The sequence below is a fragment of the Pelodiscus sinensis genome, chromosome 22 (assembly GCF_049634645.1).
Source record: "Pelodiscus sinensis isolate JC-2024 chromosome 22, ASM4963464v1, whole genome shotgun sequence".
Lineage (NCBI taxonomy): Eukaryota > Metazoa > Chordata > Testudines > Trionychidae > Pelodiscus > Pelodiscus sinensis.
Genome location: NC_134732.1, coordinates 24,743,957 through 24,756,229, shown reverse-complemented (window position 1 = coordinate 24,756,229; position 12,273 = coordinate 24,743,957). Strand labels below are relative to the sequence as shown.

Genomic DNA, 12,273 nt, shown 5'->3' with positions numbered 1-12,273 from the left:
CCATAGTCTGCTGGTGCCCGTCTGTGGAGTGTTTCCCTGGCAGTGTTACTAAAGTCACACACACGTCACGCCAGGCCTGTGAAGTGAGGTGCACCAGTTGCACACACCACTGACCCTGAGAGCCGGGCGCTGCCACGGTGCAATGGGCACCCCCCATGTGCGAGGGACGCGAGGGTGCTGAGCAAAACTGCCCCCTCCCTGGACACTGCCTGTGTTACCCCGATCTTGGGGCCCATGAGATGAAGGAGGCCACTCTCGCATGCCCACCCTCTGGAAAAGCGGCGAGGAGTCAGGTGGCACCTTATAGACTAACTGAAGTGTTGGAGCATAAACTTTCGTGGGCAAAGACCCACTTCGTCAGATGCATGTGGAAGTGGGTCTTTGCCCACGAAAGCTTATGCTCCTGCACTTGGGTTAGCCTGTAAGGTGCCGCAGGACTCCTCTGCCTTTGCAGATCCAGACTAACACAGCTCCCCCTCTGATACTTGACACCTCTGGAGTGATCCAGACGGCACCTTGGAACAGTCCATTGCACTGCACGCAGGGGGGTCCCTGATGCTCACCTCTACAACAGAGGCTTTTCGGAGTCCCCTTGGAGGGTGGCCCTGCGGCCCTTAGCGACACAGCCCGACTCACGTGCCCAGCCGCGGCCCGCGCTGGCTTGGCGCAGACGCAGCTTCGGCGGCCAGTGGGGTCTGGTCTCCCTCCCACCCCCGTGCCCAGGCCCCAGGTGGTGCCTCCCGGGCCAGGCCGGCGGACTACAGTTCCCGGCGTGCCCCGGGGCCGCGTGGCCGTGCGCGCGGGGGGCGGGGCTCCGCCGCCGGGCTCCCCAGTCGGCGCTGCCTGCGGCTGCCGGGCTGGCTGACAGGAGCGCCCCGGAGGGAGCGATGGGGGAGCGCGGCCGCCGGGGCCCCTGAGACCCCGCCGCGCCCGCGCCCCGGCCCGCGCCATGGAGCTGGAGCAGCCCGGGGAGCCCCCGGAGCCGCGCGCCGGGGCCAAGGGGTCGCCCCGCAACGGTAGGTGCCCCCCCGCCCCCCCCCCCCGGGGCTGCCGGCCAGGGGCGCGCGGGCCGCGAGCGGGGGGGTCCCGCGGGGGGGGGGTTCTGGTGTTGGGGGCGGGGGGGTGAACTTTTGAACTTGGGGGGGCAGTAGCGGGGGGGGGCTACTCGGGGGGGGGGGGCCCTTTCCCGGGCGGGGTCCGGCGCTGCCCTTGCAGCGTGGCTCCTCTTGTCAGGTCCCTGGGTCCCGGTGCCTTTGTGCCGGCCGCAGGGCTGCTGGCTGCTAAAGCCCACCCATCGGGGGATTTTTTTTTTGACTCCTAACCACATTCCCCCTTCTCTTTGAATGCCTCCTTCTGCCACTTCCTCCCCGGCCCAGAGCCAGCTTGAGATGTCAGTGATCAATCTCATGTGTAAATAGTCCTTGAATATTTTATAACTGTAGAGTTCAGTGGTGTCCCCCCTTGTTAAACCGTGAATCAATAAACTCCATACAAATGCAACCTTGTATTGTGATGTGAAACTTGACAAAGAAACAAAGTAACTCATTGGGGGGGGGGGAATCTTGGGCTCTTTCTGCACATGTGCTCAATTCTTGCATGGCAAAATTCCTTGTGGCTTATTTTGCAACGAGTTTCCTTTTACACGGAGGTCTGTTATCACTGTCAGGTTGTAATACAACTCAAACTGGAGTTTAACAAGAAATACTAATCTTGGTGACCTTCTTAAAGATAACTTGGTTACCTAACTCAAAACAGTAAAGTTCATGGAACCTCGTGCTTAAAGAGAATATGACTTGTGGAAGTGTTGTTGAAGTTTACTGACTTACACTGTTCTTCATCAAGAAAGTCTAGATATTATTCCCTCCAAAAATAAGTCAGTTGGTTTAATGCAGCTGCTTCTAAACCATACTGAAAGTGTAAGAGTGTAATGCATATTACTGTGAAAATGCAAAGGAGAAAACAATTTTACAAACATTGAAATGTTTCACAATTTTACAGCTGGTAAAGCTCTCTATTAATTTGTTCTTATCCTTATTTTGGAGGGATAAAATAAAGTTTTTTGTTAACCTCATGTTCCATTGTACCTCAGTATGTGCTGTTTGCTTGGTGCAAAAATTTCTCCATTGATGTTTTTGAATTTCAAGGATGCATGGAATTGTTCTTTTGATCTTATTGGATGTCTTTTCATCTCAACTGCACTGTTTTTGTTTTGGCTTTCAAAGTCAGTTTTGGACATTGTTCAATTTCCAACATTCACTTTTTCAGGAAAGAATTTAGAAAATAATTCTAGCTCTTTCAACTTGAAATTTGTTCGTTTTTTAAAAACAGCAAAAAGTGGTAGGTACCACACCTGCACCTGAATTCCTCTGCCAGTTTTTGTTTCGCAGTCAAATTCTTTAAGTATATTTTCCCTCTCTGTGGAGGACCCACACAAACAAGAGAAGCTAAATAGCTGATATTAATCAGGCACACAGTGCAATAAAATGAATAAAGAAAATAATTTTAAAAAGAAACAGTTTTCTCTAACTTTCGTTAGATTAATGTATGTGTCATTTGTATCAGTTTTTAAAACAATCCAGTAGGATTTTAAAAAGTGGGATTTTAAAGCTGCTAAAAACAAAATTTCTCCTAAGGAAATATCGGATTATGTCAAATATATTACACCTTTAATACTTTCCCACTTCACTAAATTAGAGTTAACTTTTTTATTCTGTTTTGGTTAATGTTTATTGCTATCTGTGTGCATGTTCAATAGCATAACAGTGTTCAAAATACAGGACTATGTAGCACTTTAAAGACTAACAAGATGGTTTATTAGATGATGAGCTTTCGTGGGCCGGATCTGAGGAAGTGGGTCTGGCCCACGAAAGCTCATCATCTAATAAACCATCTTGTTAGTCTTTAAAGTGCTACATAGTCCTGTATTTTGTTTCAGCTACACCAGACTAACACGGCTACATCTCTATCAGTGTTCAAAATGTTTTTCTTATTAACCAATTTTTGCTCTTTAGCAAAGCACATTTTGAATAACCTTGTTTACTACTGACTACTAAAATAGCTTAATTGTTTTATTTGGGATCAGAATTGTTTATTGAAGTGTAGCATTCTAATACAGGAGACTCGCTAGTTGTGACTGCAGTGATGAAGCATTTTGAATGGATGAGATGACTATCTATTACTTTTTCTCTTGCAATAAAATGTGAAATGCTGGCATAGTATTGAGACATTGCTTGACCTTCAGTCTTCCTAAATCCTAGAGCAGGAGTGGGAGGAGGAGGAGGAGATTATTGACTTGTCACTTTGTAAACTGAAAAAAATCTGTAAATAATACTGAAAATATTGAAAATTTATTTCCTAATAAAGATGGGTATCACTCTTAGCTTGGTGAATTCCTTGAGAGACACCATTTTGATTATTTTCATTGCATTTTCTACAAAAACAGACTAAAGAAATTTACAAATTGCATTGTCTAATTTCATGTTGGTGAAATACTGCAAACTAACATTATTGGTTGTTTTTAGCATGTTTAGAGAAATAAGCTCTGTTGTACAGTTTTTTGTGGTACCCTGTAATAACTTGCATAATTTAATTAACATTTTTCATGAGAGTTTTTCATGTTAGCATATGTGTGCAGTTACATAGCTTCAGTTAAGTAACTAGTTACAACCCTTTAAAGACAATTTTGCATATTTTAAGACTTAAGAGGTATGATGATTTTTTTTCTTATCATTTAGAGAATGTTCTTGCCATTGTAAAATTCATTGGGGTAACATGAGTAACATTTATTTATCTTCACAACTTGTTTGTGTGTCAGAATGTGAACTATACAAGGGAACTTAAGTCACACAGGGCTTTTACCCCTGCCTTTTATGATTAAAATTGATTATTTTAGAAAATTTGTTCAAGGTATTAGATTGTGGCATAAATTCCTTCTGAACTATTAAAAAGGATGTTGAAAAATGGCATCTAAAAACCATTTTTCAAAGATGATTTCAGCTAACATTGTTTTCCCCTCAGAGAGGACAGCGAATAATATAATTAAAACAGTTTGTGAAAACCGTTTTTCCCTGTCTGTACTAATGGCAAAATGTTAGATAAAATTGATTTTAAAACAGTTTTTAAATGGTTTCTGAACCATATCTGTTGTACTGTGGACAAGATCTCTAGAGACCTTTACTTCGTGATTGTAGTTCTAAAACAGATGTATGTGTATATATAGAACAGTGTCAAATTTTGAATAAAACAATTGACAGATAAATAAAATTCTTATCTGAGTGACAGAGTGGGGAAAGAGGAGACTAGTTAATGCATGTGCACGATTTTCAATTACAAGTTTTCATGAATTTTATTGAACTAAAAATATATTAAATACATAAACGCCAAGATAGTCTTTCTGCAAAGTATCAACTATTGACTAATCTGCATCTGAGAGAAAGCATTTGATAAAGACAAATTTGTTGATGTACGAAGAGCTTAATTTATTTGCTCCACAACTTTTCTTTGAAGTTTAAAAAAAATGAAGCTGGTGAGTTGTACAGTGGCAATGCTGTCTTCAATGTCTCTGAATAAACAAAAGTTACTGTTATTTTAACCAGATTACATTTGCTTGTTGAATGTGGGTGGCTCTCTTTTTTTGAGAAAGCAGACCCAAAAACAGAACGCTGGAGTGGAATCTGGGAATGGTATGTGAAATATGTAAGTTATTACTAGTTATTAGAAAATGATAAACACTCCTATAATTTGATTTGGGAATACAAAAATGGCCAGCGTTTTCCCTGAGCATTTAAGTTGAACTTCCTGATTTAAAAAATACAGTACTCAGGAAAATGATTAGGTGTCTTCTATGAACTAATATAGTAATAAATGAAAGCAGCAGTGCATGTTCAACAGAGGTACGATGCCATCAATATCTGAAATTGCAACAACATAGTTTGAAAAACTTTTGTTGCTGATACCCTCCAAAGTAACCCAAATTTGCAGGGTGATGAGAACATGAGGGAAAACTTTCAGTTCTAATGCTTTCTTTTGGATAAGGAAGTAACTTCATCTTCCAAAATGCATTTATGGATTGCTTCTAAAATGATAGTGTGGATGCACAACTTAAATTTCTGAATGGTTAATAAATTTAACCATGTGAGTGTATTTGTCCCCATGATATGTCAGAAACACATTTACAACAGAATTCACTAAGAATGAGAACAGAGTTTATCCTGTTGATAAACTGATTACTTAAATAAAGCCTTTAACAGTGTAATCTGGTAATTCTAATTAAGTCATTTACATAAAAGACTGGCTCAGGGTTTCATCAGATGGTTACTGGTGAGCCAAAATGCATTCTTTCCCTCCAGCTGTATTAAACTAGCCTTTTGATCCTTCTTTTGAGCCCTTAAGCTATAGTGGTTATCACTTTGGAAAGTTAATTGAATAGAGAAATTAGTTGGGGGGGAAAAAATCCCATCAGGTTGGTCTTCAATCTTAATATTTTCAGTTATCCAAATGGAAGAATTTCAGAGGTTTTTAATGAAGCAATGACTGCTAGTTATGCTTTTAAAAGAAAAACATGCTGCTGACTGGTTAAGTAGAATCAAGAGCTTTAATTCTTCCCACTCTCTAAATAACTACCATCCCTTGCTTGATAGGAGTAAGATATGTTGTTGACCATAGAATTGTCTTGGAAATAAGCTTAAATTTCTGAAAATGTGGGATACTTTAGTTCTATTGAAATTCAATATAAGCTAAATGCCTAGTTCCCTTAGACACCTATGAAAATCCTAGCTATTTCTATAGAAATGGTGAACTGATAGTTGCTTAAGTGATACATTTCTAATTAGTGTCAGTGTTCATTTAGTAGCGATGGGTATCTTAAGCTGACTTTTTTTAGACCTCCTTCCTCATTAGCAGTTCTTGTTTCTAAAGTGTGCTTAAAGTGTAGACTAGTTATACCAGACTGAGGATGAGCTGCTGTGGTGCTCATATCTTGTAGCCTGTTTTTGGAGTATCTTAAAATATCTTGCAAATATATACTGGAATTGCCAAGCCCTTGGGATCTAATCACGACGAAGTCTCCTGTATATTGAATCAGAGGCTCTTTGAGCAGAAACCACAGATGGCAGTAGTAGTATATATTTCTGTTTTGGAGACCGAGATTGTGTTCAGGTTCTTGCGAGGCATTCCTTATGCACTGTGGATTGACCAGCTGATAGGTGTAATCTCTCTGAAATTGAAAGTGCTCAGCATCAGGGTTTCTTTTTTTTTTTTTTTTTAATTGTGACATTTTTGCTAAGTTCCCCTGAGTTTACTTTTAGTGTTTCAAGTGACAGTGTTTCCTGAGTTCACAAATGTATTGTAATTCTTTTGATATTTGTATTTTTTTTTAAACTTCTGCACCTGGAGCTCAGGCAATAAATTTCCAAAAAAGATTCTTCACTGTCCCATGAAAGTTAAAGTTGAACATATGACTGGAGTTCCTCTAAATGTTGAGGAACCCAACATTTATTATTTGTTATAAAACTCTCTTGTTTATATCAATCGTATGATTTTTCGAATGGTGAGTGTGTGGGCTGATTCATGGCCTTTAAAAAGTGTTTGGGGTTGCCTGTGCTGAGTAACAGTCTTACTAATTTTGTTTAGGGTTTTAAATATCGGTTAATTGAATAGTCAATTGACCTCGTGAGTTCTTATCGGTTACTCCATTCTTCTATAGTCCTCAGAGGTGAGGCTGGCAGCTAGTGTGCTCTGGCCCCACTCCTGAGGAGCCCCCTGCCACTCCACACTGCTGCCTCGGTATCAGAGGCAGCAGTGCGAGGGTGCCAGGCGTGAGCTGGGCTATGAGGGGAGCCAGTTTAAAAACCAGCTTCCCTCATAGACTGGCTGCTTGTCTCCCAGTGCCGCCGCCTCTGATACAGAGGCAGCAGTCTGGAGTAGCAGCAGCCCCTGTCCATCGGGGGTGCGGGGTGTGTCTGAGCTCCCAGACCTGGCCTGAGCCAGGCTTCCTGGCCGCCTGGCCCCTAATAGACTTGAAATGCAGAGCCACAATAGGGGTTGGTCCCAGACCTGGCATGAGCCAGGATTGAGTCAGGCTGCTGGCCAGCCTGCTAAAAAATGACTGGCGGGAGGCAGGGAGGAGAAATGTGTGTAGTCTATAGCATTTAACATATAAGCTTTTGCTTAGCAGTTAATTAACTACACTATTACATCCCTCATTTTGTTATCCAAAACTACATCTCCACATTTGAAAATGTTAGTTCTGTTGACCTTGAATAATATTGCAGAAAGCTAGTAGTTAAAAGCATTAATTAAATGCATAGAGGGACTCTCATGTCCATGGTAGCTTCATTTAATGGAGTATCAAATGGCTTCTACAGATTTTGCAGCAGAACATTTTGTTTTGCTGCAAATTATAAAGCTGTTTTTCATTTACAAAACTAAGGTTTTAGGTGTAAACTTAGAATGAGAATAGCCCTTAAGTCCTGCTTTGGATCCTGAATCCCTTAATTTACGGGCAGGGCTTGATCTTGCAAACTCACTTATAATTATACATTATTCATGCTACTCTTGCTGAGGACTTAATTGAGGCTACTTGTATGATTAAGTTTGTAGGATCTGTACATTGATGGTTACATAAATTGAAATGCATGAATTTTAATTTCAAAACATGCCTTCTATTACTAAAATTTATATGGAGCCCTTATTTCCCCCTTGAAATGTTAAACTAAGCCCTTGCTCATTTGTGGCACTTCCAAGTACGGTGGTGAGTTCCAGAAATGTGGAACTCTAGGGTCTAGATTGATTTCAGTCTGAGTATTGGGATTCTCTCTGAATTGTTGCATCAGTTGGATCATGTCTTCAGTCGTTATCTTGACTTAAGGAATTATATAGTATTGCTGGCAATGGCTTGTTACATTGCACTCTGGAAGCCATCATAGTTTGGTGCTGTGTTGAGGTTTTGCAAAACTGTATCAGTGCTAAAACATTAACAGTTTTAGGATGTTCCCTCCTAGATTTTACCCATATTTATCAATAGTTAAAGCTTTTAACTGTATTTGCTATATAATTGCCGGGTTGTACTCACCGTAATTATTTCCTTCACTAGATTAAACTTGATTTACTGGCTGATCCTTAAGTATCCTTCTTCCCTTTCACTTGGAAGCAACTCTGAACTGTTGTGAAGACTTAAGACTGTTGACAAAGATACAAAGGGATGGGCCAGCTATCAGAAGCTGTATTCCAAGCTCTGACCCTCTGTACTTTTTTGTCATGTCATCCAAATAGCAGAAACAGTTTAGTCTTTGCAGTAGAAAGGGTGGCTTGAGATGTTCAGGTTGGAAAAGTCTGACTTTTGAGGAAGCAGCTATAAGAAAAACTCTTATTACTTACTAATTTTTAACTACATATTTTAGGGAGAGCTGCTGGATTTGTGGTGTTGCAGACCTTGACTGTGAATAAACTTAAACATGCACCACACTTTATTCCATATCCCTCTGCCCTTGATGTTAAAGGGCATCTATGATGATTAACACTGTTCAATTCCCTGCAACAGAAAACCTCCTTACATACTTCAAATGAGATCACTCGAAGTTGTAACACCTGGTGACACAAAGGATTACAATGGGGAAAGAAGGAGCCTTAGAAAATCAAGCACATTTTCTATAGCAAACACATTTATTTTTTAATTCTAACTTCAGGAGAAAATGTTAGCTTCTTGGTTCTATATTGGGTCATGACTGTTTCCATCCTTTCTCTTATAGTGGCTGCACCTTCATGTCCACATATAATCTAAAAATTATTTTTTAAAATAACTCTACAAAATCAGTGAGAAGTTTATTTTCAAATATCTACTCTATATTGGAGAGTTTGCCTGCGTGCCTGTTTAAGAACTCGTCCTAAGTGGCAAGAGCTAAGACAACCGAGTTCAGTATGCAGCTTCCTCTTATCGTAACTGAAACCAGGGTAAGGGTTTGGTCGTACCGGGAAGACGGGATGTGCCCAGAATGGTATTACTTCTCATAAAACCATACAGAAAAGAAACAATCACCAGGTAGGTGAAAGGGGTTGGTTGGGGGATGTGCCTCATGGTCTGGGGCAACCCCAGCCACAAGACTCTCACCACACAGGTGCCCTTTAGGGAGGGTGTGGGGGTGAAGCTCCCCCCCATTTTTACAGGAACATTGCTGACTTTTCCCCTTTGTCAGGGAGCAAGGGGAAAGTGCATAGATTGCCTCATTCCTTGCTCTGGCTAGAGGGCAGAGAAACCTGGACATTCACTCCCCCTGGGGCTGTGCCCACTTGAGCTGCAGCAGCCACAGAGGCGCATCTCGTATGGCCCCAAGCTGCTGCTGTGAGAGAGGGTTGGAGTGTTCCTCTCCCTCGGGGAAGCCTTAATCTTGACCCCCTCGTATCCAACCCCACAGCAGAGCAATGATTTAAATGAGGAAAAACAAAAATGAGTCAATTTAAGGACTCTAGCAATACCAAATGAGTAAGTAGCAGATTTAAAACACAATATTTTTTTCACACAACATGCAAACAACCAGTGGAACTCCTTGCCAGAGGATATTTAACAGGACTTTCAACAGGGTTAAAAAAAAGAGCTAGATAAATTTGTGGAGATGGGTCCGTTGGTGGCTATTCGCCAGGATGGGTAAGAATGGTGTCCCTGGCTTTTGTTTGTCAGAAGCTGGGAATGGGTGAAGGGATCACTTAATGATTACTTGTTGTTTTCATTGCCTCTGAGGCACCTGGCATTGGCTGTAGTCAGCAGACAGCATACTGGGCAAGATGGATCTTTGCTCTGACCCAGTATGGCTGTTATGTTCTTATGTAAAACCCAGGGGTGGTATTAGAAGGGAGGAAGCAGGCACTTGCTTAGGGGCCCACACAACGCTACACTGCTCAAACTGTGGTCCCTGGACTTCTGCCCTATGCAATGGGGTTTCAGCTTTCTACCCTGGGCCCCAGCAAGTCAAATGGTGCCCCCCAACCTGCTCATGGCCCCAGAGAACCCCTGGGCCCCTGAGTTGAGAACCCCTGCCCAAAGGTGTAAATACAGTAATACTTTAGTCTTCTCTATATAGACAGCAACTAACACCTGGAACAATTCTTCCCTGTCTTGAGGGTGAACTAATTGACATGTTTCAGGTGGTAGAGGCCTAAGACTGTGATTCTTTCTATATGCAATGTACTCTTATTGAAAGACTAGTTTATTCTGTTCTAAAATCAGTTTTTCTGCACATGGACAAGTAGTGATTGAAACATTCTTGGAACCCCTTGAAAGTTATATGATTGCAGCATAATGCTCATACACTCTAATCATATTCATTTAAACAGGGACCTTTCCTTAAAAGAATTTGGGGACTGGGTGAACTCACTTACCTCTCTAGCAAATCACAAAACTCTTTGCCAGGCTTATAGTGATTCTGTATGCAGATAAGGAAGTCATCTCTCAGGCATATAGTCATTTCTTTGCCTTTGGAAATGCAGAACTGATTCAGTGCTTATCAAATGGAAAATAACTTTCCCTTTGTTGCTGAAGTTACTTGGGAATGTACTTCATAATCAACTTTTAATGTGTATGAATAGCGCTATAAAATGCCAGTGGCCAGTGTTTCATAGAGCTGGGGGGGAGGGGAAAAATCCAGATTGGTAAATCAGGAGGCCTCTATTTGGCAAAACTGGTATATTGTAATATTTAGACAAACTATTGGGAAATTAGTGAAGAGAATCAGCATAACATCTCTTGTGGTATGTCTTGTGACTTTTTATAAAGAACACCGTCGTAAAATGAGATGTTTTTGCAAGTAAGTACAAATGTTGAGTTGCAACCTGGGATTGAAATTATTGGACTTTGCCTTGTCATTATAGTTTGAGCACTGAATCTGTACACATGGTGTGATATGTCTGCCACCTTAACGATCTTAGTAATCACACTTCAGGCCTCACAGTTGCTCGATGACTTGTCCATTTTCATTTTCTTGCTTGTCCGGTGCCTGCCATATTCATTTGTCACCATAAAACTTTTGCTTGGCTATAGGATTCTCTCTCCATTTTGATTTGGGCAGGGTCTTTATATGTTGAGCTCTTCATATCATGATAGCTTTTAAAATGTCAAATACACCAAGTGTAAAGTTAAAATCCTGCATGTATTAAAGAGAACTGCCTAACAGAAAAATCCTTTAGGTCTATTGGCTGGCAAGTAAAAGGGATGATCTGGCAGGAAGAGGGGCCCATGTCTTGAAATATTCATCAGTCATTTTCCTGGCACCAGGAAACCAATTGGCCTTTTAGTGTGTCAAACATGATCAATCATGTAATGTGGGAAATTACAATCACTTGCCCTACCAAAAATGATGTTGTCATGTTGATAGTAAGTCAGAAAGGTAGCTGACTTGGTGCTTATTGGGAACTAAAGACTTGCATACAGCTCTTGGTATAAAAGATTTTCAATAAAGAAAATTATTTAGTATTCATATATAAAACTTGTGCTTAGAACTTTGACATCTTTATGACAGGTTTTAGTCTGATCCAAAGTTTATGCTCCTTTTAGTTTTCTATTGCTAGTATGTGATGCATTTGTACTTTCCTGCAATATAAAGTGTCTGGATTTTTTTTGTTTTCCACCTTTGTGTGTGTGCTTGTCCATTGTGTTTTTTTTATTGGATCTGACTTTCAATATACCTTTGCTTTTTGTCATAAAAGAATGGAGGGTTTCCACTCCTGTTTGAACTGCATGCAGGGGTGTCCTTTTGATTTTTGAATAATTATATATGTCTTAATGCATGGTGGCAACAGTATGACAGAATTGCACTCTGACACTTGTGTGCCTTGTTTATAGCCAGAATAGTCTATAAAACTTTTTTTAAAGCGGTGCATCCTAGCTACAAAACTCTAGCTAGTTAGTCACTGTCAATGTGTGCAGTATGTTAAATTGTGCAATATATTGCTAGGAGCAAGTAAGAGGTTACTGGAAAAGAGTTGAGATAAGATGCTGCAAGTTTTAACAAGCGAGTGGCTTATAATTTTGTCCTCATACAAATGTCTACAATAAACACTGACAGGAATGTGACACTGGTATTTACTACTAGAAGTAACTGCCGCCTCAGTTACTGAAATTCGTTGGTTGGAGAAACGAGTTCCTGGGGGCCTCTGCATAGAGTGTTCAGTGAGTTTTGTTTGCAAGGAAACGTTGAGACTACTGCGCCTGGTTTGGACATGTTTATGGAGGAGTTGCAGCTGTTCATACGGGGTCTGAAATTGGCCCAGTGAGTTTAAATGGTG

The 12,273-nt window shown here is 41.1% G+C and overlaps 1 protein-coding gene across 4 annotated transcripts in view; it reads left to right on the top strand.

The window, feature by feature from the left end:
• Nucleotides 1-810: 810 nt before the first annotated feature.
• The window catches only part of NR6A1 (nuclear receptor subfamily 6 group A member 1), a 181,738-nt gene continuing 170,275 nt past the window's right edge, over nucleotides 811-12,273 (top strand). For all 4 annotated transcript variants that reach the window (XR_012897202.1, XM_075905678.1, XM_075905677.1 and 1 more), the window contains exon 1: nucleotides 811-1,016. Coding sequence is in view for 3 of the 4 variants with exons in the window: in XM_075905678.1 (XP_075761793.1) it covers nucleotides 950-1,016 (67 nt within the window). In the remaining variant the exon portion in view is untranslated. The remainder of the gene's footprint in view (nucleotides 1,017-12,273) is intronic.